General features: G+C 43.3%; 1 protein-coding gene across 7 annotated transcripts; it reads left to right on the forward strand.

Annotated features, from left to right (window-relative positions):
• Nucleotides 1-3,960: 3,960 nt before the first annotated feature.
• On the forward strand, nucleotides 3,961-26,566 carry LOC310837239 (cytosolic 5'-nucleotidase 1A-like). 7 transcript variants are annotated; one of them, XM_083723442.1, is made up of 7 exons: nucleotides 3,961-4,235; nucleotides 6,587-6,640; nucleotides 8,699-8,866; nucleotides 13,836-13,965; nucleotides 18,070-18,192; nucleotides 18,952-19,130; nucleotides 25,838-26,566. In XM_083723442.1, exons 2-7 carry the CDS (start codon nucleotides 6,596-6,598, stop codon nucleotides 26,138-26,140), a joined length of 948 nt encoding a protein of 315 aa, XP_083579568.1. In that variant the 5' UTR covers nucleotides 3,961-4,235; nucleotides 6,587-6,595; the 3' UTR covers nucleotides 26,141-26,566. The 7 variants fall into 7 exon arrangements, with proteins under 7 accessions (XP_083579568.1, XP_083579571.1, XP_083579569.1 ...); XM_083723445.1 differs by having other exon boundaries at nucleotides 4,074-4,235; nucleotides 6,532-6,640; XM_083723443.1 differs by having other exon boundaries at nucleotides 4,074-4,235; nucleotides 6,536-6,640.

Genomic DNA, 26,566 nt, shown 5'->3' on the forward strand with positions numbered 1-26,566 from the left:
TTCAGGGATAGGCAGTTTAATAATTAACTCCATGCCATGGTATGCTTTGCATGAGACATACCCTTCAACAGTTGAAAGCCAGCCGTGAGCCACAGTCAGGTGCAGAATGTTTACTTCCATGGTGCTTGTGCTGTGGCCACGACAATTCTAATTGCAATTCATTCTTCTGGAGAATAGAAAATCAATAAGAAATAAAACTCATCTGAGAGAAGCAGAATGATGAATGAATGAATTCACCCATTTGGTAGTGCCATCCAGTTCCCTCCATGCAATTGTCCTCAAGCTCAGGCATACCTAAGTGTGGACCCTCTCATGTGAACCAAGTGTTATGTTATATAAATAAGCCTTGTTTATAAATATTGAAATGAATGAATGAATGAATGAATGAATGAATGAATGAATGAATGAATCTAAGTACACATATACATTTCTGCACTGGATTCAAACAATGCCCATGTCCTTAGCATGCTTTCTTTTATTTTCTTCTTTTTTACTTTTTGGTACAGCCAAGATTTCAAGGAAGAGGGACTATAGTTCATTGATAGAGTGTGTGCTTTGCATCCAGAAGATCTCAGGTTAAATTCCTGTATAATTATCTAATACAAACATATTTGCAAATGTATCTGTATGAACCCTATTAAGTTGTGGGTGAACATATCAGATGATACAGCGATTCTTCAAACAGCTCTTGTTTATTCACAGGCCAGAACAGAACTGAACTGAAGGGTTCAGCCAGCCTGCTTATATAGAGCTCCACTACAACACAACAGTAGCCACTTTCTGTAACTATCCAATCACTGAACATCACTTTCAATCCCTTATTTGCATATGTGGACCTGAGTGAAAACTATCTACAGTATCCCTGCTGGCCCAGGGTGAGAACTTCAGTACATAACAAACCAAACTTCACATCAAATCAGTCTTATATGATTCCACGATGCTGTTGTGCAATATTCCTAATGTGATCCCCTAATAACTGCCTGAAAACAGTGGTTTCATTATCAAACTTAAAATATTTATGATTTGGGGGGGGGAGGCCCTGTTTGTGTAAATTTACAGTAGGGATAGTGCAAATCTGACAATTTTGGTTTATTTGGTTTCTCCTTTTTCTAATATTTAGTTCAGTTCTCCACATTTCCACATCAGTTTGCAATAAAAAAGTCATCATGAAAATTTTTCAGTATCTTAATGCAACCTTCTTCTAATATACATATTTTTGGAATTCGTTTTGTATGTTGTTTTCACTAATACATGCTTTCTGTGCACACTTTACCTCAGTATATTGATTCATTAGTTGATTTCACTTACATGCTGGTTTTCCACAATGAGCTGTGGAACATTCAAAACATCAAAATAGAGAATATTGGAGATACAAATATACAAAATACAGAATATGTCAGTAAATTCAAAATAACAAAAATCAACAATTTAGCAAACACAAAATAAATTCTATTTTAGAAAAAAGCCCACTCTAAGAATAAGTACCGTACATAAATACAATGCAAATGTGAAAGTTAAGCAACAATAAGTTTCTGCTTCTGGTCCTGCTGCACGCCAAGGAATCTGGCTTAAATCCAGTTCAGAACGAGGGGTAGATGACATACAGCTGGCATGCAGGCGAGATGACAGGCTCTAAGCAGTTTTAAACACATTACATAGCTGGAGAGCTTCACTGCAAAATTTGGAAAAATGTGAATTCTTTGTTTCTGCATGCATATTGCTTCAGAAAATGCAATTAATTAGGTTTGCCTTTAAATGTGAACTGAAACAAATTTATTCCCCATCCCAAATGTACCGTAATCCATAATATCTGGGGAGGGGAAAGATAGAGCTCTCAACCATTACTAATCGAAGGGACATTGAAATAAGGAGTGCATGGGTCATATATACAGCCCAATCTTCATGTGGAGTAAAACAGTTTACATGTCTCTCCTCTAACAGAGACACTTCAGAACACAAGAGGTAATAGTCTAAGAAAATATGTAAATATGATAAAATGAACTAGTCAACAGGGAGCTTTTGGAGATTAACTTTGAAAAATAAAAATGGAATCCCATAACCTTTATAAAACAGGTCTGTGTGGGAACAGGTCTACCTTGATACACTGAAATGTGCCACAGCAAAGGGTTACGGAAACCCAATGCATCTTGCATACATTATGGTTGCATATTTTTGATCTCGCCTACATTGGGATACTTTTTCACTCCACCCTGTAAGGAAAAAGTAATAAATTCCTAAGAAGCAACAAGCATGCCTGCAGGGCTGCCATGTTTATGAAGGCTGTCAGTGAGAGTGTTCTCTGACGGTGTCCCATCTCCTCAGGAGCAGGTCTGCCCTGTTTGTTTGGCAATGAACGGAGTGTGTCACGCAAAAGGAATTGCAGGTTAAAGGCCTCCGGGTTTGTTTTGCTTGGGCATACCAACAGCAGCTCAAACAAAGCTTGGCAAGCTCCAGAGTAGCTGAGGAATACCTTCGCGAGAGATACTTGTACCACATCTTTTTTCAAAAAGTCAGAGGTGTTCACTGACCAAAGACTTGACCAGACAATTTGCAGCACAGTACTGTAATACTCATTCCTAGTGCAGCTGTTGTGCCTTTGTTGTGCAGTGCTCAAATATCTTCTCCTTAAAGTACAATACAGTGGCACTTCGGTTCTCAAACATCTCCGTTGACGAACGTTTCAGAACTCAAACGTCGTAAATGCTTCCATTTTCGAACACGCCTCAAAAGTCAAATGGCTTCCGCTGAGTGTATATGTTATTTTTCTCAATTTCCCCGTTGCACCTCAGTTTTCAAAAGTTTCAGAATGTGACTGGTCTGCTGGAACAGATTACGTTGGAAAACCGAGGTACCACTGTTGCAGGGGTATTGTGTTTCCCAAGGCTTCAAAGGACAGTGTCCTCTTACTGGGAAAATGTGGTTCTCTCCCCAGCCGGTGTGTCCTTTGCTATAGTGAGAGTTGTGTGGAGAAGCCGGAGATTGAATTTGGGACTTACAGCATACAAAGCATATACGCTACTGAGCTACAGCCTTTCCCTGTCAATTAGATCTTAAAATGTCTGAAGTGTATGAAGTATGTGTGATGCTGAGGTGGGGCTTTCTTACAAGTGTGCTTTCTTGCACACTGATTTCATCAGGATGAAGCCTAGACATTTTAAAATTAAATGACTGTAACTCACTTGGCGGAAACTCAACAGCTCATGGAGTTGGGTGGCATTGACATGTTAAAGTTCCTGTCCATTTCAGCTGCTCTGGAATTTACAGGAAATATAAACAGGGTGAGAGTTGAGCACAGCCTTCGGTAAACAGTCTAAATACCATTACCAACTAGCCTGAATTTTACTGGCCTACCAGAATTCTGTCTTCCTGGCCAGTTGTCATAAAAAGTAGAATGGAAACATTGTGGCCAGTGCTTTCGATATTTGCATGTTAGTATTTTTAAAGCAGTTTCTTGTCAAAAGAGGAAATTCAAAGGCATTTCCCCTCCTTAGGTTTTTGTTTTGATTTTTTAAAAAGTATTTGCTTTGTTCAAGGCAATGGTGTTCTGCACATATACAGAGGCATTTGAATTATTATTTTTTAAAATAATAATAATAATAAAGATGTCAACCCTAAATCTATCTTGAAATAGATAAACAAAATAAAACAGAAATGAAGGAGAGAGCACAGACAAACACTTGGTAAAGAAATCAGTTTTTACAAATTCTCTTCATATGTTGATAGCTGTATTTTATAAGCAGCCTGTATTTTCATGAGGTTTGTGGCAGGACTATATTTAACAGCTGCCTTTTACAGCCCATAAAATTAAAGGGTTGTAGTAAAATTATAAGCAGTGAGAAGAAAAGTGCTTGTGGTAGGCTTACGGCTGATGAATGCGCAGCCTATCCCAAAATGAAAGGTTAGCCTAGGGCAACCCTGAAATTTAATTCTGGGCTTGTCTCTCTTTGCCCCTTAGCAGCGCTGCTCAGAGATGCCCTGTCATTGCTGCGATGTTCCACCCATCGCCAGACTCTTCCTCACCCCACCGCTCTGGCATGTTGACAGCGCGCTAGCGCAAAGCACGCTGGGAAGCGAGTCCGCCGCCTTCTTTGTCGTCGTCGGAAGAGGGAAGAAAGGCAGCGGCGTTGACCACAAGTCCCAGAATGCCTGGCGCCTCTACTTCTGCCGGATAGAAAGAGGCAGCATCTTTTTCAAATACTGGGTGTTTTGATTGAGACAAGTTGCATTTGCGTTTGGTGAGTTTCGCTCTTTTTAAATTTATTGTGCATGGGTGTGTTTTGCAGATAGGGAAAAGGAACCCACGCCATCCTTGCATTGCTCACTTGTTAGAAGTGCTGCGGGAAGCTGCCGAAGTTGGTATCCCCCCCGGGACGATCCTTCCCGGTTTTTTTTTCTTTTCGGACTCAGCCCTTAAAAGGAGATGCAGGGATCCTGCAGAAAGGAATCAGTGATGATCTCTGCAGCCCTGCTGCTGCTGCTCTTTAGCCAAGCATTCCCTCTCAAACTTTGGGACGTGCTAAAAGAAGGAGATCCGCTGGGGTGAGCTGGGCTCCACACCAGAGTTGCGCGTGCTTGTAGGGACAGTGATGGGATCACAGGTCAAAATGTTAGTTTATAGCTCTGGCTTACCTCGGGGCTTGTAGGGTTCTGCTATGAACAACGGGATTTGGAGCCAATGACTACCAGGTCTTTTCGGGCTCCTGTGTCGAACACATCAGATTTGCTGCCAAAAAAAAATCCCACCTTTCCGCACGTTTGATCTTTGGCGAGCCAGGCCAGGAGTTAGAAAAGAATGTGCAGAAGTTTACCAGACTTTAGAAACAAAACAGGAAGTTGTTGGGTAACTTCCTAACTACCTACCAACCAAGGGATCTGTAATATGATCTTGAATCCTGGCAAGACAGAGACACTATGGGCGAGTTGTTCCTGTGTCCAAGAAATTTGGGGGGTGCTTTTGGATCCAGCTCTGTCACTGGGGGTTCAGGTAGCCACAGTGGCAAGATGTATCTTTAACCAGTAGCGATTTGTTCAACAACTACAGTCATTCCTGGGCTGGGAATTCCTTGTCAGGGTAGTTTGTGCATTGGTTACTTCAAGACTGGATTACTGCAGTGCACTCTGTGTGGAGCTTCCCTTGTTCTTGAGCCGGAAGCTGAAGTTAGTGCAGAATACTGCAGCACAATTGCTGACAGGATTGAGGCCTAGTCAGCTTGTAGCACCTGTGCTCAGATATCTGCACTGGTTGCTGATTTGCTAGCGGACCAAGTTCAAGGTGTTAATATATAAAGCCCTTAACAACTTGGAACCAGTTTACCTGTGTGATCACCTTACCTCATATACACCCACTTGGCTGCTTTGATCTGCAGAACTGGTACTGTTAAAGGTGCCACATAATACCTGTTCTACATCTGTAAGAACTTGATAGTTTAGTGCGGCAGCACCCTACATTTTGGAACTCCCTGCCTATTGATGTCAGACAGGCGCCTTCACTGTACTCTTTTCGGTACCTGCTAAAAGCATTTTTGTTTAGACAAGGCAACCCAGATATTTAGAAAGTTGATACGAGTTTTAATTAATTTTAGGTTTGTTATTTTAACTTTTCAAAAGTCATAAATTATTATGGTTAATTCATCTTATTGGTAACTTTATTGTTTTATCTTTTCTGTAAACCGCTTTCAGGGTTTGGTTTCGTTTTACAATCAAGTGGTGTATAAGCAAATAAATAATGTTTTGCATTCAAGACCGCTAGTCTTGCTCCCATTAGTAGCTCCCATTAATTCCAGTTTGTCTTCCTTTCATGCAGATAACTTAAGCAGACCTGTAGGATTTTTCAGTTGCAGTCTTCTGTAACTATGTCTTCTGAGAAGCAAGCCATGTTGACTTCAGTGGGGCTTGCTCCTATGAAAGTGGGGTTAGGACTGCTATTTTAGTAACCAAGTGGCTGTTGTTAACTGTGCAGTCTCTAGAGGCAACCCCTGCCAGCCCCACAATGCATTGCAAAAGTCTAACCTGGAGGTGATCAGAGGGTCTCTCTTTCATGAGTGGCTGCTTAGTTGCTCTTTTAAAGATTCCTTGTATGCAGGGCTTGCCCACCCAGAGGCAAACTGAGACAACTGCCTCAGGCGGCATAATCCACAGGGGCAGCAGGTCTTGCCTCCAAAAAATGCATCACCTGTTGCTGCTGTGGTGGCAACGATGGCTGTGGTGCTCTCCTTGGAGGTGAGATCAGTTTGGGGAGAATGCTAGCAGGGTATCCTTTTATTTCTGTTTCTCTGTTACTCTCTCTGCGGGTGCTTTTATATTGTTTTGTGTTTTATATTTGTCTCAGTGACTAATCTGTTGCTATTTCCTGGCTTTTATGTTATCTTCAGTTTGGCTCTGACAATGTTTTGCATAAATCTATGAAAAGTTATGTTTGTGCCACAGAGGTTTGCAGGTCTGTTTCCACAAATTATGGAAAGAGATAGCGTGGCATAGGTGTCATATGCAATCTTTCTTTCGGTTGATAAATGCTCCCTTTCCTGCCAGTAGATAGAATGTAATGTGATGCTTGGTGCCTCAGCTATTTCCCCTCCTTCAAGGTCAGAAGCGGAAGATGGCAGACCTCGAAAGCACAGTCATAAACACCAGTGTGACCCAGGTATGGCATTAATAGCTATAGTAGTTTATAGTCAGCATATTAAAGGAGGAACTATATTTTGCTTTCTTTCAATTAAGCACAATAGGGTTCTAAATATAATGAAACTGGTTTCCCCTTCAGTATACCCTAAGACATTGAGGAGTCTTGTTTTCCAGACAAATACAGTCTGGAGATATGTGAACCACTGTTATGTGCCAGGCATAGGCAAACTCGGCCCTCCAGATGTTTTGGGACTACAATTCCCATCATCCCTGACCACTGGTCCTGTTAGCTAGGGATGATAGGAGTTGTAGTCCCAAAACATCTGGAGGGCCGAGTTTGCCTATGCCTGTTATGGGCAAATGAAAACCAAGTGATTCAAAATTTGGTCCCAAACTTAAACACCAGATTGGTTGGGCATATTCTATGATTCCGAGACCATAGGAATACAGTGGTACCTCGGGTTAAGTACTTAATTCATTCTGGAGGTCTGTTCTTAACCTGAAACTGTTCTTAACCTGAAGCACCACTTTAGCTAATGGGGCCTCCTGCTGCCACCGTGCTACTGGAGCACAATTTCTGTTCTCATCCTGAAGCAAAGTTCTTAACCCGAGGTACTATTTCTGGGTTAGCGGAGTCTGTAACTTGAAGCGTATGTAACCTGAAGCGTATGTAGCCCGAGGTACCACTGTATAGGAAGTTCCCTTGGATCCTGAGTCAGATATTGATATTGTTATAATTTGGCTATTATTGGGGGAATATTGGAAAACTAATACAAATTTATTTCCCAAAAAAAGATGCCAAGTCAGACCATCAGTCCATCTAGCTCAATACTGTCAACACTGATTGGCAGCGTCTCTCCCCTATCTGGAGATATTAGGGTTTGAACCTGGTGTGCTTTCCCTGAAAAAGCATGTTCTCTAGCACCGAACCCTTTCTGGGTCTGGAATGATCAGAAAGTTCCTCCAAAACAAAGCAGGGTGCTTCCCGTTAGGCTCAGTCTAACTCAAAGGCAGAATGCTCCCTGGGAATCCTAAAGGTCATTTCTCTGTTGTGAACTGTCGGGGAGGGGTTTCTATCCAAGGATGACAACAAGAAGGAATACTACCTTTATCCTTTCAGTCATTTGGTTCCTAAAACTCCATCCACAGCTGCTTTTACCACCATAAGGTTGCAGATTTGCACTTACCTCGCAAGGGCTAATAATAGTCCTCTCGTTACTCAAGTCAAGTGAGCAAGCCTAACCTGCAAGCCGCTGGTACCAGATGATGTATTCTGGCCTATTGCTGTTCAAACATGCCTAAAACTAGTCTGGCTGCTTTCTGTAGTTCCTTTGCCAGCTCACAAATTGAAGTCATGGGCTGGGAGTCCTGACACTGGAGTTCAAGTTCTGCTTCATCACATCTGTGCTCTCTGCAGGGGATGTAATTATAGGGACAGCTTGCCTTAAGCTTGCCAGGATATACATGTTTCTGAGCATTAGTTTCCCAAGAAGGTAGAGGTATGTGCTATGAGCATATTCTTGCTGCTGCTGTTGTTTATATTCACAAAAGCAACACAAATTTTAAATATTAAAACCAATTACAATAAACACAACTAATAAAAACCTTTAAAAGCATATCCAAACAAATAAAAGACAGGTTTTAGAGATCCTGCCTCACTAAGAGAGGCCACACATATTTAGAACTCCTTCAAATCAAGGGCCAAAAGCCAGGATCAAAGGGGAAGTTTTTAGCCTGGCACCTAAAGATAGATTGAGATGGTGCCAGGGAAATCTTCCTGGAGAGAGCATTGCACAAGCAGAGATACCACCCTCCAGACTTCTTATGAAAGGGGCTCATGAAGAAGGGCCTCGGATGATGATTACTGTTTCCAGATCAGTTCTTGTAAGGAGAGGTGGCCAAAACATAGAGCAGTGAAATAGTCTTAAATGCAAATAGTGTGGCTTTGAGTGGGGAGGAGTTGCAAATATACAGGAGAGACACAAATGTTCGTTGAGGTTTCCTTCAGCGCAGTTTTCCCTCTTGACCAATGTTGGTTGCCAAACCTCGACTTTGTTCTCGGGCTTCTCCTCTTCAGAAAGATCCCACGGAAGCTCTGGTCATTGCTGTGACAACAAGGGCTATTTTCAACCTGGAAAAGGAGCACGAGATCTTTTTGACAAAGGGAAAGGAGGAGTACGTGAAGCATCAGCAAATGAACGAGAACAACCCTTTGGAGCCAGGGACAGCCTTTGCTTTTATCCAGGTAAAGTGCCCAGAACAGCTTGGTCAAGGCATGTGTGAAATACAGACCCCCTGTATCTTTTAAAATTCTCATCTCAGAATTAACAGACACTTTTGCTGTTGAAATGGGTGGCAGTAGATTTTTCACCTGCACTGTTAATCTGGCTTTGCAATATGCTTTACACCCATAGATTATTTACATATCTATGGGTGTAAAGCATATTGCAAAGCCAGATTAACAGTGCAAGTGAAAAATCTACTGCCACCCATTTCAACAGCAAAAGTGTCTGTTAATCTTGCCTCCCTCATGTTTCAATCAGACAGTAAAGATGTTTTAAATGAATGTATAAGTGTTCTTTTGCATGCACATTCATACTTTGCCTTGCAAAAAAAATCCAGTTATATATATATTTATATATATATATATATATATATATATATATATGCTTTCGTAGATTTTCACGGGTACAGGAATGCAGGTTTTGGTGTCCTCGGGTGTCTTCCCGTGTAAAAGTTGGGGTGTCTAGGCGACGTTTCGACGAGGTCTCACTCGTCATCTTCAGGCTGGTGCTTTCGGCTTCTTGTTACTGGAACAGAGCGGGATCTCAATGTTTGAGTTCCTATAAATACTGTAGAGGGGGTGTGGTGTCTAGCCTCCAATGTTCTGGGCAGAGAGGAAGTTCCCAGGCTAGTGTGCCTTTTCTTCTTTTGTTCCTTAATTACTTGAGAGATACCTTGAGTGATTTCTTGAGTGATATCCTGAGTACCACTTAGGTGGGTCATTAGGTGTGGATTAGTTGCTAAAGTCTTTGTGTCTTGACCTCTTGAACTTTGTGAAGAGTTTTCCTGAGAAGATGGCTGTATTGCACTTAGTTGTGCTTTGGCTTGGCTTCGTGTATAGGGGCGAGCTGTGGTTTTGTGGCTTGTGTCAGCCAGATCTGTGTAGGGATTGCAGGGGGGTGCAGCATCCGGAGGTGCCACCATGGATTGGCTACTGGATGGTGTCAGTAATTCATCTGTGGAGAGGGTCTGGGTTTGGGTCTGGTGTGGTTGATTGGTGTTGGCGTTCTGTGTGCCTCTGGATCTGGTGTCAGTTTTTGTGGGGAGGGCTAATTTCCAGATGTCTGGCAAGCGGGATGTGTCGTCACGCTTGTTCATGTTGTGAGGGTGTTTCTCTATCTCGATGGCTTCCATGATTATTCTCTTGTGGTGATGTTCCGTGTTAAAGAGCAATTTGGAATCTGCAAAATTAATTTCGTGTCCTGTTTCTTTCATGTGTTGGAAAAGAGAGGAAGTTTTTTCTTCTTTTTTGACGGCTTTTGACGTCAAGACACAAAGACTTTAGCAACTAATCCACACCTAATGACCCACCTAAGTGGTACTCAGGATATCACTCAAGAAATCACTCAAGGTATCTCTCAAGTAATTAAGGAACAAAAGAAGAAAAGGCACACTAGCCTGGGAACTTCCTCTCTGCCCAGAACATTGGAGGCTAGACACCACACCCCCTCTACAGTATTTATAGGAACTCAAACATTGAGATCCCGCTCTGTTCCAGTAACAAGAAGCCGAAAGCACCAGCCTGAAGATGACGAGTGAGACCTCGTCGAAACGTCGCCTAGACACCCCAACTTTTACACGGGAAGACACCCGAGGACACCAAAACCTGCATTCCTGTACCCGTGAAAATCTACGAAAGCAAATATCTTACCTCTACGGGGAGGAAACCTTCCAGCTGACAAGAACCTACGAGAAACTAGAAGTCCGAAGAGCCACCATCTTATGTGATCTCTTGTTCCTACGCAACTGCCGAGACAACAAATTAATTCCCACATGCTTCCAACTTAAATTCCATTCTAAAACCCCAGCCACCGAAAGGATCCTGAAACGAACTGAACTATCCCTAATCAGAAACGAACTACACAAGAAAAGATACCTACTAGACCAAACCAACAAAGATCTACTCACTCTTCACCTCAAACTCTGTAACAAAATCCACCCTGCACTCTGGGACAAATGCAAACAACTAGCCGTCTGGAGAGCTGAAACGGAGACCTCACATAAGACAGACACACACACCAACAAACTCCACAAACTAGAGAAACGCCAGAAGCCCGGCCACCCTCCACAGCAACCCATGAAACAAACAGTACATAACATATCAGACAGGATCCTCACCACAACTGAAACCAAAGTACTCTCCAAAGGTTTCAACTTTGCAGTCGCCCCGAGACGCATCCCCACGGAAAACATCATATGCGGAGTCGAAGCTAGCCTAACCAAATTCAACCCAGATGAAGCCAATAAAATCAGACTTGAAGTCACCAACATCCTCTGCTCCAGCAAACCACCCAGAAGCAATTTACACAAAGAAGAACAGAAAGCACTCACCAACCTGAGGAAAGACAACAACATAATCATTCTCCCAGCAGACAAAGGTAATGCCACAGTGGTGATGAACACATCGGACTACCAAGCAAAACTATCAAAGCTACTCCAAGATCCTGCCTACAAACCTATAAAAACAGATCCCACCACCTATCTGGAAAAAACCACCAAATCCAAAATAAAAGCCTCTCCTATCAGTGAAGAAATCCAGCTAAGAATCATCCCCAGAGAAAAATCATCCAGATGCCCCAAACTCTACGGCCTCCCCAAGATACACAAAGAAGGAACACCACTCAGACCAATAGTCAGCTCCATAGGCTCACCTCTACAAAATCTCGCTAAATTTCTCGCCAAGCAACTTCAGCCCTATGCAGAATCCATCTCTTCACACGTACCAAACTCCTTCCAGTTCATAGAAACAATAAAGAAGCAAAACCTACATCCTAATGACCTACTTGTGAGCTTCGATGTTGTATCTCTCTTCACACAAGTGCCCATTAATGAAGCCTTGACAGCTATTCAAAACAAATACAATCCCCCCGAATACATCTTGGACCTGACCAACCACTGCCTAACCAACACGTACTTCATCCACAATGGACAAAGATACAAACAGATAGAAGGAGCACCTATGGGATCACCCCTCTCACCGGTCATCGCAAACCTGTACATGGAACACTTTGAAACCAATGCTTTAGACAAGTCAGAACACAAACCCAAACTTTGGCTCAGATATGTTGACGACACCTTTGTAATTTGGCCACACGGGAAGGAAAAACTGGATAGCTTCCTCACACATCTCAACAACTTACACCCCAAAATACAATTCACTATGGAAATAGAAGCCAACAACCAACTTCCCTTCCTTGACGTCCTAATCTACAAAAAACCTGATGGCTCCCTAGGACACACTATCTACCAGAAAAAAACACACACCAACCGCTACTTACATGCACAATCACACCACCACCCTGCACAAATAAACTCCGTAGCCAAGACTCTCATCTCCAGAACCAAACGCCTGGCTGACAAAGACCACTTGACAACTGAGTTACAGAATCTCTCAAATGTGTTAATTGCCAATGGATACCAGCAAAACAGGATTACGAAGCTAATCCAAAAGGAAACACCCCCCAAAAACCAAGACACAGAAGAAAACAATGGCATGGCCCTCCTTCCTTATATCAAGGGCACTACAGATAAAATTAGCAAAATCCTCCATAAACACAATATCAAAACAGCCTTTTGCACCAACCAAAAAATAGCCAATATCCTCAGAAACCCCAAGGATAAAATCCAGTTGGAAAACCAAGGGATCTATGAAATACCCTGCAAAGTCTGCCCAGCCACGTACATTGGACAAACAAACAGACGAATAAATGCACGTATCGCAGAACACAAGAATGCCGTCAAAAAAGAAGAAAAAACTTCCTCTCTTTTCCAACACATGAAAGAAACAGGACACGAAATTAATTTTGCAGATTCCAAATTGCTCTTTAACACGGAACATCACCACAAGAGAATAATCATGGAAGCCATCGAGATAGAGAAACACCCTCACAACATGAACAAGCGTGACGACACATCCCGCTTGCCAGACATCTGGAAATTAGCCCTCCCCACAAAAACTGACACCAGATCCAGAGGCACACAGAACGCCAACACCAATCAACCACACCAGACCCAAACCCAGACCCTCTCCACAGATGAATTACTGACACCATCCAGTAGCCAATCCATGGTGGCACCTCCGGATGCTGCACCCCCCTGCAATCCCTACACAGATCTGGCTGACACAAGCCACAAAACCACAGCTCGCCCCTATACACGAAGCCAAGCCAAAGCACAACTAAGTGCAATACAGCCATCTTCTCAGGAAAACTCTTCACAAAGTTCAAGAGGTCAAGACACAAAGACTTTAGCAACTAATCCACACCTAATGACCCACCTAAGTGGTACTCAGGATATCACTCAAGAAATCACTCAAGGTATCTCTCAAGTAATTAAGGAACAAAAGAAGAAAAGGCACACTAGCCTGGGAACTTCCTCTCTGCCCAGAACATTGGAGGCTAGACACCACACCCCCTCTACAGTATTTATAGGAACTCAAACATTGAGATCCCGCTCTGTTCCAGTAACAAGAAGCCGAAAGCACCAGCCTGAAGATGACGAGTGAGACCTCGTCGAAACGTCGCCTAGACACCCCAACTTTTACACGGGAAGACACCCGAGGACACCAAAACCTGCATATATATATATATATATATAAATGGTTGCAAAATTGCTTTGTCCCACAACTAGGGAGTGGGTATGTGAGAGCACCATAAGCAGTGCAAATACTGTACAATCAGTTTTGCCTGTGACAGAAGCAGTTCCCTGAAACTGCTAGAAAATTGTGGATCTGGTTTTTCTTCTTCACGACTCCCTCTCGCACAGTAATATGCACCTGTGCTTTCAGAGTAGTGAAGATGCTTTCAAATACCGTAATGTGAGCCATATTTAAAATGCTAACACATTTGCCTTCACCACTTACAGCCTTAAAGGCCAGGGTTTATATAGTAATGAATGGTAATACACCTCTGGACTCTTCTCCCCCACCCCAGGCAGCACAGTTTGTGAACAAGAAACTTATTGAAAGAGACCCAGAGGAGAAGGAGCTATTTGATGTGATTGTCCTCTCCAATAACAGTCCAGAGAGTGGTGTGCGGGTCATCAACAGTGCTAAGCAACATGGTAGGTGTCCTAGGCATAAGACTGTTAAGCCATTTTCCAGAAACCTCTAGATTTCATTTTTTCCATTCATTGTAAATTTCATTCTTTCTGGGGGTAATTTTGATTTCCTCATGCATTTCTGCACATTACAATGACGAATCCGTATGTATTGTGAATCGAGAAACGAAAAGAGGTAAGGACACTGGACAGGATACAAAGCCATTCATCTCTGTGCTAGGAAGACAGCACTTAGTATGGAATAGGAGGCTAGTTCATGCTTATAGAGGACCACTTCTGAGTGCCTTGGGAGACCCATAACTGGAGTAGTCATCTAGAAAAAGGCTCATGCATTTGCACAAATCAGGCAGCCACTGGCAAATGTCGTTTCATGTATTAGTTTGTTTCAGTGATATACGGTATATCCTGCCCTTTGCAGAAGCCACAGGGCACTTTGCTAAAAGGTCAAACGAATTAAAAAGAAGTAAACTCTTAAAAAAAAACCCACACACGTTCATTTAAAATGTAAAGCACAGCAGCTCATAATGATTCGATTTATGTAGCAATTTACTAAAAGTACCACCAGCAGCAAATTATACCTTTTTTCTAGTCAACCTTGCATTCCAAATGCACACCAAAAAGGTGCATTTTGACAAATCACCTAACACTACATAAAGGTAGGACTGCACACACCTTGAAATAGAGGGAGTTCCATATGCAAAGAATCACCACAGAAAATGCACTTCCCTGGGCCCTCACACCACACAGTTCATCCTGTGAAATGTAAAGCACAAATAGTCCCTGTATATTGCCAAAGTGCACACATGGAGGTCACTTTAAGTGTGAAACAACTCACAACAATATACATACCAGGGAGTAGGGAGGAGCAAATAGCACCAGTAAGTAACTTATGGCGGAATCCCACCAGGGAGTAAGCCCGTTGCATTCAGTGGGAGACTTACTTCTGAATAAATATGGTTTGAACTGCAGCCTAAGACACCATCTTTGTTTTAAGATCATGATCTATATGAACAGGACTATACTGTTTGCAGGCAGAAGGTGAAGAAGGCAGGGAGCATCTGGCTCCAAAATTTAGTGGCAGCTCAGGACGGAGGATAATGTTGTTTGGCCTACATATTTCAGTGCACTGACCAAGTTTGCACTGAAATTTTCTTTTGGATTTCACACCTCTCCAAATGTTGCGAAACAGTCGTTGCGTTGGCTCAAAGGAATGTATAAAAATCTGTTGAAATTTGTGCATTATATAAAGTATGTTTAGGATTGCCCACATTGCAATGAAATATGTAGCGAAATGCATTGTTTGTGATAAAATATGTGCTTAAATCCACATTTAACTATGAATTTTCATGCTTTTAAAAACACACACAGGTAAATGTGGAGATGGGATGGAACAGACTCATGAATGAACACACGTGGCAGTGTCTCATATTGCAAATGGTTCAGTCTATACTTATCCCACATGCCAACTAGCTTCCTTGAAGACTTGTGTCTGTATGTACCCCTGCTTCACCACTGTGGGAGGTTTCCATGCAGCCCAATCTGCCTGTGACTAGGTCCACATTCCAAAAAAAAATCAGAACCAGGCATGTACTCCAAGAAGGAGATGACACATTTAAGAATCATCTGGGTTATAGCTGTGAATATGAGCTCTGAGACTTTGCAGCCTCCCCACAATTTGCAGGGAAAGGGTACATGCTACAAACATAAAAGTATGGAGGGAAATTTCCACAAAGGATGCAGGAAGAGCAGAGAGCAAGTGCTGCATTTACAAGTTGGCAAGGTTGCCACTTTTCCTGTGGTGTTCATTCCCCATTGTGCAAGGATGTGAGTTGGGGACGCTGTGAAGTTATGTGAGGAGAAACACACGGCTACCTGGAAGCAGCCAAGGTGTGGTCTCAAGCTCTGACTCACCTAGGTATAGTTTAACCAGCTGTACTTATTTCCCAGGACTTGTATGGGTGGAACCCTTGAGGGCATACCACAGTGCGAGTGCTGAGGGGGGAAGGCGCCTGGAACCAAGACAGGGACTTTCAGATTCAAAATGCAAGGGCATGTGAGCCTGAGACTGCCTCAAACTATCAGCACATCTCATGGAATTCCAACAGCAGAAGCACCATTCTCCTCAAAGCAGTCTATACTAAGGATAGAGAACTAAGGATATGAGGGGTCAGACATGGTCATGAAAGCCAGAGGACCATAAGTACTGCCTTGCCCTTGGGCCCCAAATGCCTCTTTCAGGGCTTGGGTATGTGCTTTAGATAACTACTCCCATCCCTGTACGTGCATCAAATGAAGAAAAACCCATCATTTGAAGATCACAACTTTCTGTAGTTCCTTCCTCTTTCTTTATTAGTGAAAATGAAAGAAAACAGTAAAAGATGCAGAATAGTTTGCGGGTGTTCCTATCGTATGACCACTTTAATCATTTTGCCATGCTTGACAGTATTTATAAAAACAGAACAGCAGCACTGTTAGAATAAAATAATCATAGATTCTAACAGTGCTGCTGTTCTGTTTTAGTAATTAGTACTGTTGCTTAAATCCATCCCAAAACAGAGTAGGGCTGTATTGTGTCCTGTACTCTATTGTTCCAATACTGTGTGAAGAAGTTCAATTTCTCAATAATTACATTATTTTGGCACCTCCCTTCTCCGACTCTTACAAAGTTGGATTGAATAAGCCATATCTCATACCTGCAGACACTGGCCTTCTATAGATGGTGGGGTAATCTTTTTGCAATGCTGACTAATCAATAATCCAGTTACAGATAGGTAGCCGTGTTGGTCTGCCATAGTCAAAACAAAAAAAAATTCCTTCCAGTAGCACCTTAAAGACCAACTAAGTCAGTTCTTGGTATGAGCTTTCGTGTGCATGCACACTTCTTCAGTGTATCTGAAGAAGTGTGCATGCACACGAAAGCTCATACCAAGAACTGACTTAGTTGGTCTTTAAGGTGCTACTGGAAGGAATTTTTTTTGTTTTAATCAATAATCAATTGAGTTGCTATTAAAAGTGAACATTTCCACATTCTGATCTGGCACTTTAACCTACATATATCTGTAATGGTTGTTAGGGGTTACTCGTGTGTAACCTTACTTCAGTTCAGTTAGCTTGCTTGCCCCAACAATGCCCAGGGTCGGAGCTCGCCCTCCGTGACCTGTTAGTCACTTGCAGAATCCGAGAGTGGGCGTCTCTTGAACCTCTTCCAGCATAAAAGCTGTTTGACCCCAAGTCTCCTCCTATGTTATCTGCGCGGAACGCGTCTGCGCAAGTAAGGGGAAGGCAGGGGCGTCCCAGCGCTCTCTCCACTATCGTCGGGGGAAGGGTCTTGGAGCCCTGTCACCAATTCCTCCATCTCCCTCTCTTCTCTATGGGTGTCACGTTGAAATCCTTCCCCCCTGCTCGTCCCCTCTCCGGCATCGCTGGGTGGCCCTGCCTCCGTCTCTCGTTCTGATGGCAGTTCCCTGACAATATCTAAACAGGATAAACAACTAATTGAATGCTATGTCAATGCCTATGATTTTCTTGATTTCTATTACAACAGAGAGTCAAAACTGCTTAATATTAGGATGGGGCTAAAAAAGAACGTATGTTTACCCCATCAGAGTTGCACTCCAACACTGGTGCTGTGACTGGGCATAGATTTGACTGAGTCTGTGAGGTGCCGGCTCTAGGGCACCAATGGGAGCTTCCCTCCAGAGGCTAATGCCAACTTCAGGGGTGATTTTTGTCAAGGTGATGACCGGGGAAATTATTGTTGATGCCCCTCCCTGTGCATGACAGTCCTGATCCTGCTTGGGCCTCCCCACATTGGTATTTAAAAAAAACACTATGCCCATGAATTGCTTACATGCCATTGACATTGTATCCTGTTTGGTCCGGAATGAAAGACTTGATACTTTTTGTTCTAGCTGTGCCAGTAGCGCTATAGTGACATCTGGTGACAATTTCTAAGTGTTACACAACCAAGATTAAGAAGAAGTTGCCTAGTTCAGCCCTGCAAATCAGACCTTGTAATATGGTATATTTTCTTCTAATATGCTTAAACTCCTTGTAGTCCCCCCTTTACAACTGACTGCACAATATTTATTTGTCCCTGGATTAAAGGTCTGGAGATCTCCAAGTTTTGTTTTGTCAGTGATGAAGATTCTACCCAGTACTTGAAAACCCACAAGGTGAAGCTTTTCCTCTCAGCTGACATGACAGATGTGTGCAATGCGCTTCAGAGAGGTTTGTTTCTGTTTCTTCTTTTCTTTCGCCTAAAAAGTTCCTGTTACAGTTTGTTGACATTGCTTTGATTTTATGGCCTGGGCCTACCATCTCTCCTTCCATATGTCCTCTCAAAATCATCTGTGCCCCATCAAGTTCAAACAACAGAGAAATGTGCTTGCTCTCTCGCTCCGAAATGCTGTTTGTGGGTTTGTACCCAGGATAAATCCCAGTTGATGTCATTGTTTAGTGTGTTAAGTTCCTCTAGCGGCGTGATTGTGAGGAAAGTCACATTCGTTGCTGAAGAGGAATAGCGTTTCCCTGCAGTGTTCCTCACACTTCTGAACAGACATCTTGAGGAAACACTGACCTGTTCAGCTAGTGCGCGGGGAAAGTGGGAGAGAGGCTTCAACCCTAGGCAAGACTGCTTCGTCTCTTCTGCTTTCCCCCGGAGCCTGTTGTTGTGACAAGGCAGCTGCACCAAAGACAACCTGTCCTCCTCCCTTTGAAGGCTGACAGCAAAATAAAACAAAAAATAAAGCAGTCAGTTGTGACATCTAAAAGCTTTAATAGTCATGAGCAGGCTGTGAACCAACAGAGCATGCCTCACATCTGTCACTTCCAGAGATACACCACATCTGTGTCTGCTTAACCTCAGGAGATCATTTCATGCCAGAGAATAGGGTATTTAAATTAGGGCCTAGCCCAAGCTGTGTCTGTCATGCATCCTCTGCTGAATCACTTCCAGACAGGCAATCTAACCGTCTCTCTGTCATACAGGAGTTTCAGCAGCACTCATCTTCCAGCAGGAGATCCAGGCTCCCAGCACCCAGCTGCGCGTCGTCTTTGACGGTGATGCTGTACTCTTTTCAGACGAGACGGAGCGGGTCTTTCGTGAGAAGGGGCTGGAGGGGGCTGTAGAGTATGAGAAAAAGATGGAAAGTGTGCCCATGGGAGAGGTGAGGTTGCTTACTTTTCTTACCCTTTACTTGCATCCATTCCTACCCCCCACTAGGTGTATGAGTGATTTCTCCCTCTAAGACTCATTTCTATAATATATATGAATCGATATAACTAGCTATTGAGATCTTGAGCAAGGGCGAGGTGGCAAGGTCAGGGTTATGCTTAAGTCGATGGGCTTTGCTCATGCAGCTGCACATACCCAACTGCTGAGAAGATGATCCTTTAAGTAGCCTGTCCTGAAGCCATGCAGAGCTTTAAAAGTCCCAGAAACAGATTGGGAGCCAGTGCAGCAGACCCTCCAAGTGTCCCTATTTTCCAGGGACAGTCCCAGATTTACAGTCCTGGTTTCTGACTTGATCCCAGAATGTCCCACTTTTCCTTAGCAAGTCCCTATTTTCATTGGAGAAATGTTGGAGATAAGCAGTGTCCAGTGCACAGCGGAATGATGAAAAGTACATGCCAACATGCTCTATATTACTTTATTTACACTTCAAAGCTGGTAATTTACAGAAAAACATCTTCTCTCTGCCGGAGCAGAGAAAGGCATCCTCTCTCCTCTAAAGCACGGAGAGAATCACACTGAACTGCAAAGAACAGTGAAAAACAGGAAACCAGTGTACGTCACATCCAGTCTCCTTTCCCGTGAGAAAACCCAACAGCACTTGACTGTGGAATGTAAACATTGTCTTGTGACAAGCACTTCGCTGCTCAGTGAAGGAAGCAGAAACCAACATCCTCCCCCTTTCTGTGAACATCACTGGGCAGCGTGTTCGTACAATATCAGTACAAACCCAACTTCTGCACATAGGTACAGTGTTGATCCCTTGATACAATCTTGGACAATACATCAGCAGGAATTTCATTACCTGGCATATAGGACACCGTTACGAGTCCCTTTTGAATACGTTCCCTAGCATGTTGCAACTTTAATTGCAAGTGCTTCGTGCTTTGCTTACAACCTTCAGAATTCAGCAAAGCCAAACATGCTTTGTTGTCCTGGTAAACCTGGATTGGACATTTGACAGGAATTTTTATGTCTTTGCACAATTGTAACAACCATTCACAATCCTTAAGTGAATAAGACAGTGCATTCAGTTCAGCTTCACAAGTACTTAAGCTAACTGTTGTTTGCTTCTTGCATGACCAATCAAATAGACCCTGATTGTACTTATAGCAAACTCCAGACGTACTTTTCTTGTCTGTAGTGTCACTTCCAAAACTTGCATCTGCAAATATCTCAAGACCGCCAGACTTCTGATTGTTAAATCTCAGTCTGTAATGCATAGTGCCTTTCAAATACCGCGCTATGCGTTTCAGAGCTTTCCAATCCTTAACAGTAGGATTGTTGACTTGTCTGCTTAGCAAATTACAGCTAACAGCAATGTCAGGTCTTGAACATCTGGCAATGAAGTTTAGCTTGCCTAGCACACTTCTGTACAGTGTAGTATCAGAAAATGCTTCTCCAGTGTCATCTACCTGATAACCTGTTGTCATCGGTGTGTCTACAGGGTTAGCATCCATCAGGTTTAGTTTGCTTAACACATCAGCAATTTTACGTGACTGGTGTACTAGAATGTTACCATCTTGATCTCTCTCTATTTCCAGAGATAGGTAGTTGTTTACCTCACCAAGATCTTTCATGTCAAAGTGCTCTTTCAATTGAGCTAGGGCATTATTGTACATTGTGACATCCTTCCAAAAGAATAAAAGATCATCAACATAAAACAAACAATACAGTTTCTTTTGCCCCTCCTCTTTGACAAATACACATGGATCAGCTTTCCCTTGCTTAAAACCTAGAGAAAACAATACTTCAGTGAGTTTTGTGTGCCAACACCGTGCACTTTGTTTGAGACCATAAAGGGACTTCTTCAGAGCACAAACAAATCCCTGTTTTACCTGTACGCCATCAGGTGGAAGCATATAAAGTGATTCATCTAGAGATCCGTACAGAAAAGCTGTATTCACATCATGGTGACTAATGTGTAGATTCTCTTCTGCAGCTAGCTTGAGCATAAGCCTAATGCTCTCATACCTCACGGTGGGTGAGTAGGTCTCGTGATAGTCTTCACCTGGTACCTGTGCAAAACCTCTGGCTACCAATCTGGCTTTGTGTCTGACTATCTTGCCATTTTGATCAGTCTTCGCTTTGAAGACCCATTTGCTTCCAAGCAGTTTCATTCCTGGAACTACTGGAACAAGGTCCCATGTTTTGTTCCTTTCCAAGGAATCAAGCTCAGCCTTCATGGCATTTAACCATGGCTCAGCTTCCTTTGAATCCAAATCCTGGATTTCTTGGAAACTTGAAGGTTCAAACACCTTCTTGGAGCTTTTAACAGCTGTTACTGCTATCTTAGCAAACTCATCAGCAAATCTCTTTGGAGGTCTGCCTTTTGTTGCTCTCTGTGACCTGCGAATTAGCCTTAAGTCTTCAACACTCTCCTCTTCCTTCTTAGGAGAAAAGTGACCTATTGTGAACAATGGTTCCTCCAATTCTTGATCAGAGCTTTCAGAGGGTCGCATAGAGGCTTTCGCACTCTTGAAATCCTCTGAATCACCCGATTCAGTTTCAGAATCAGAATCAGAACCTTCATCAGTGGGTGTGGGTTGTTGCGGTTGCTTTTGACTATCCTCAGTTTCATCACTGTCATCAGGATAACATTGGAAAATTCCCACATTCTCCCCCCACTTGGCATTGTACTCAACACTTCTTGTGAGCTTAATTGTCTTAGAGTCAGTCATCATTATTCTGTAAGACCCTTTCTGATAACCTAGAAAGATACCATGCAATCCACGCTTGTCTAACTTGGAGTTTTGTGGTGAGTGAACCCACATGTCAGAACCAAAAATTTTCATGTGTTTGATGTATGGCTTCTTGCCAAACATCTTCTCATAGGGGGTACAACCAATCGCTGAAGATAACCTGCGATTATAACTGTAAGTGAAACATGAGAGAGCTTCGGCCCAATAACTCTCTGGAAGATTGGCATCATGCAGCAAGGTTTTTAACCCTTGAAGCAATGTCTGATTTGCTCGTTCCGCAAGTCCATTCTGCCATGGCGAGCGAGGACTAGACAAATCGTGTTGAATTCCTTTCTCAGTCAGAAAAGCTTCAAACTGCTGAGAAGTGAATTCTCCCCCGCGATCACTGAAAAGAGTCTTTACCTTCTTACCATGCACATTTCCCAACCAAGCACAGAATTCCTTGAACCTTGGAAAAGCCTCTGATTTCTGCTTGAGATTGTACACATAAATATACCTGGAAAATGCATCAATGAGAACCATGAAGTACCTGTTTCCACCCAAAGAGGGCGCTAGTGGTCCAACCAAATCAGCATGAACAACCTGGTATGGTTCTGTAGCTTGCCTACTAGACACCTTACCTTTCGCAGCCATTTTTACCTTGTTTGCTGCGCATGCCTTGCACTTCATGTGGTACCTGCAGGGTTTAATAGTCATACCTTCAACCAAGGCAGGCATTTTAGATACTGCCTCAAAATGCAAATGACCAAATTTTCGATGAAAATCGTGAATACATTCTGCATGCAAACTTTTGTTAGAACCTGCAATGCAACAAGTGTCATCCTGCACAACATCATCAAAATACAAAACATACAAACGATCAACATATTCAGCATGCAATACATAATCATTTTTCTTTGTGATGATGCACCTTCCTGCGGTGTAAAAGACACGAACAGTCGCTTATCGTTGCACATGTGGTGGGTCGCCGCTGAATCAACAACGAAGAAAGATCTAGACGTCTTCTGGACCTCTGCAACCTTTGGAGTGAAGCGTGAGACCATTGCCTTGTGCTGCGTTGTCCTGGACACCGGACCTTTGCCTTTGCCTCGGCCTTTTCCACGCGATGAGCTTTCGCTGCGCTGCTCTGTCTTGGCCCTGGGATATCTGCATTCCCTCTTCATATGGCCTAGACGTCCACACGTGTAGCATTTCACTGCCTTCAAAGCTTTGGCGCCATCTGGTGGTTCCACTGCACTATGGGATGACGTCTGTGAAGTCTCCCCCTTGCCCATGCAGCTATCACCCTGGCGGTCTGCTTCATTCTGAATCATGGCAGTATCACAGGCTACTGTGAGTTGAGCATTTGGCTGATTGGCATCAGATTCCCCACTTGCATCAGCCAGCCTTCTGCAGCGAGCCATCATGACTCTGGCATTAGCCTTCTGCGTCATCTCTGCTGCTTTAAATCAAGCTGCTTTATACAAGCTGCGTCTGTGTACAGCTGCAGCTGCTTCATTCCAAAAGCAAGTTCAAAAGTACTTTCAATTTCCAGCCTCTGCCTGTGAGCCTGTGCCTTTCTGCTTAACTGCTTTGCTTATCTGCAGCTGCTTCAAACCGCATTCCAAAGGCAAGTTCAAAAGTGAAAGTTCTCTCTGCTGTCTTAAATTCATGCTGCGACACTGCTGCAGCTGCTTTACTTTCGATTTCCCCCAGCATAGGAAAAATTTATCCTTCTAGCCTTTTGCCTGTGCCACGGCAAAACCGGCTATAAAAGTTCAAAGTCCAGCCATAAAGCCATTAATTAGAAGCTGGCAGGCTGCCCGGAGCTGTAGCACATACCTCATCAAATCATCTTGACGCGCAGAGATATCGTCCGATCCGGCCCTCTGCATTCCGATCCTTTGTCGGCACTCCAATTCTTTGCTCCTTTGTTCCTTTGCCAGGAGCCCAACTTCTGGAGTCCATTCTCAAAACACTGCGTTTTTCTGGGCCCGGAACCAAATGTTGGAGATAAGCAGTGTCCAGTGCACAGCGGAATGATGAAAAGTACGTGCCAACATGCTCTATATTACTTTATTTACACTTCAAAGCTGGTAATTTACAGAAAAACATCTTCTCTCTGCCGGAGCAGAGAAAGGCATCCTCTCTCCTCTAAAGCACGGAGAGAATCACACTGAACTGCAAAGAACAGTGAAAAACAGGAAACCAGTGTACGTCACATCCAGTCTCCTTTCCCGTGAGAAAACCCAACAGCACTTGACTGTGGAATGTAAACATTGTCTTGTGACAAGCACTTCGCTGCTCAGTGAAGGAAGCAGAAACCAACAGTTATGCGACCCCTGAGCCTAGAAGATAAGTCACTATGCAACCTTTAGAAAACATCTGAAGGAAGCCCTGTATAGGGAGGTTTTTTAAAAAAATGTTTCATGTTTTATTATGTGTTTATATATGTTGCAAGCCGCCCAATGTGGCTGGGGCAACACAGTCAGATGAATGGGGTATAAAAAAATAAAACTATTATCATGGAATAGGACATCCCTATTTTCATTGGAGAAATGTTGGAAGGTATGGTGCTGCTGCTGCTGCTGCTAATATTAATTATTTTTATTTTTATTTTATACACCATCCATCTAACTAGGTTGCCCCAATCACTCTGGGCGGCTTCCAAATCATGGGGCACTGGTGTAATACGATCATATTTACCTGTAATGGTTATAGGGGTTGCTCGTGCGTAAGTTGCCGCCACTCCTGGCTAGGTTACCTGGTTAAACCCTTTCTGTCTGGACAGCCCTTCACTTCGTGGCTGTTTCAGTCGCTGGCAGAATCCGTCAGTGGGCGTTTCTTGAACCTCTTCCAGCAAAGAAGTTCTTTGACACCAAGTCTCCGCTTACTCTCCCTGCGCGGAAGTCTTCTGCACAGGGTGGGTGTGGGCAGCGGAGGACCCGTGCTCTCCCCGCTGGTCTCCGGCGAGGAGTCCTGGAGCCCCCTCGCCGATTCCCCCATCTGCCCCCCTTCACCCCTGGTGTTACGCTGATTTCCTTCCCCAGCCGATGGGCTGCCTCTCTCCCTGCTGGGCCCCTCTCCAGCATCGCTCTGGAGCCTTGCCTCCGCCTCTAGAGGGCAGTTCCCTGACATTACCACTCCCCAGTAATAACCTAGCTGCCCTGTTTTGACCAAGTGAAGTTTCCAAACCATTTCCTAAAGCAGCTTCATGTATATAATGCATTGCGGTAATTCAACTACCAGGTTACCAGAGTGTAGATAACAGCAGCAAGGCTCATATCTGTACGGTTAGTGGAAGTGGGGAGGCTGCATTAGAAGCATGATGGGTCCTGACTGGCAGAGGCCTGAGAGATGACGGATGAATTCACACAGGCATGCTCATTACCTGATGACTAGAGATGATGTGTCTGACAGTTTTCCTATCACCTGGCACTATCTCAAACCTGATTCTTTTCAATGGAGGCGATGAATATGTTCAACTGCAAGTCATCAAATGACACATATTCACCTGTCAGTTGACTCTTTGAAATGCCACAGTTCCCCCACCCAATTCAAAGGACTGAAGTGGCCAGGAAGGCGATTCTTTTGATGGGGCTTTGCTGCATTGATCTATCTTTACAAAGCAATCTTTTCTGGTTTCTGTACTTTGATCTAGTGAATGCTAAAGTCAGACAGACGACGTACACTTTAAAACTCTTCTCCCGTGCCCTGATGAAATGATCACATATACAGTGACTTCTTTAAAAACTTGCCGTTTTTATAAACACTCCTCGAATGTTGTCACTTGGATAAAGTAAGATAAACCCATGTGGTTTACATTATACATTTTTAAAAAATAAAAAACAAGGTCCCAAGAATCCTATTGTTCCCCCTCTGAATAGAATTGTTTGGTTTATAATTTACTGTTCTGTGGAATAATATAACGCCTCCCTCTTTTGCCTACTGTATTTTACAGGGCCCACTGAAAGCATTTGCTTTGCATCTTGGCAAGATGCGGCAAAAATTTGGCAAAGAGGACTCTCCCATCCGCATTTACTTGGTAACTGCCCGCAGTGGCCGTGACATGGGCATCCGGGCCATAAAAACTCTTCGGGAATGGGGCCTGGCAATTGATGAGGCCTTCTTCATGGATGGAGCACCTAAAGGCCCCATCCTCTCCAAGATTCAGCCCCACATCTTCTTTGACGATGGTCTTCACAATATCCAGGGTGCCCAGGATATTGGCATACCCTCTGCCCTGGTTCCTTGTGACTGCTGACAGGGAACACATCATGGCTGCAATATTGTGGTGATTGAACAAATTGAAGGATGGCTGGGCAAAGCTTCAGACTGACAGGACAAAGTTGAAACGGCATTGACTACATTTAGGGACCAAGGGAACAAAACTGCTGCATGAAGAAACAGTGTTGGCTGCTTTGCTGCGATATATTCTGAACAAATCCAAATATATGGACCCATTTAACTTGAGCAGCGGAAAGCTCATAAAGGAACAATGACTGAAGTATAACAGATTAACTTGATAGCTAAATGGTGACTAGAAAAAAAGCAGAGTGATTGTTGGGGGGTTTTAGCCTTTTTTATTGCACTAAAATGCATTTTCATTTAAATGCTGTTCCTTTAATATTTTATATATGTGTATGCAAAAAGAGCAGAAATAAAAATAGTGGGTTTTTAAAAATACAAA

The sequence above is a fragment of the Podarcis gaigeae genome, assembly GCF_964106915.1.
Source record: "Podarcis gaigeae genome assembly, chromosome: 1".
Classification (NCBI taxonomy): Eukaryota; Metazoa; Chordata; class Lepidosauria; order Squamata; family Lacertidae; genus Podarcis; species Podarcis gaigeae.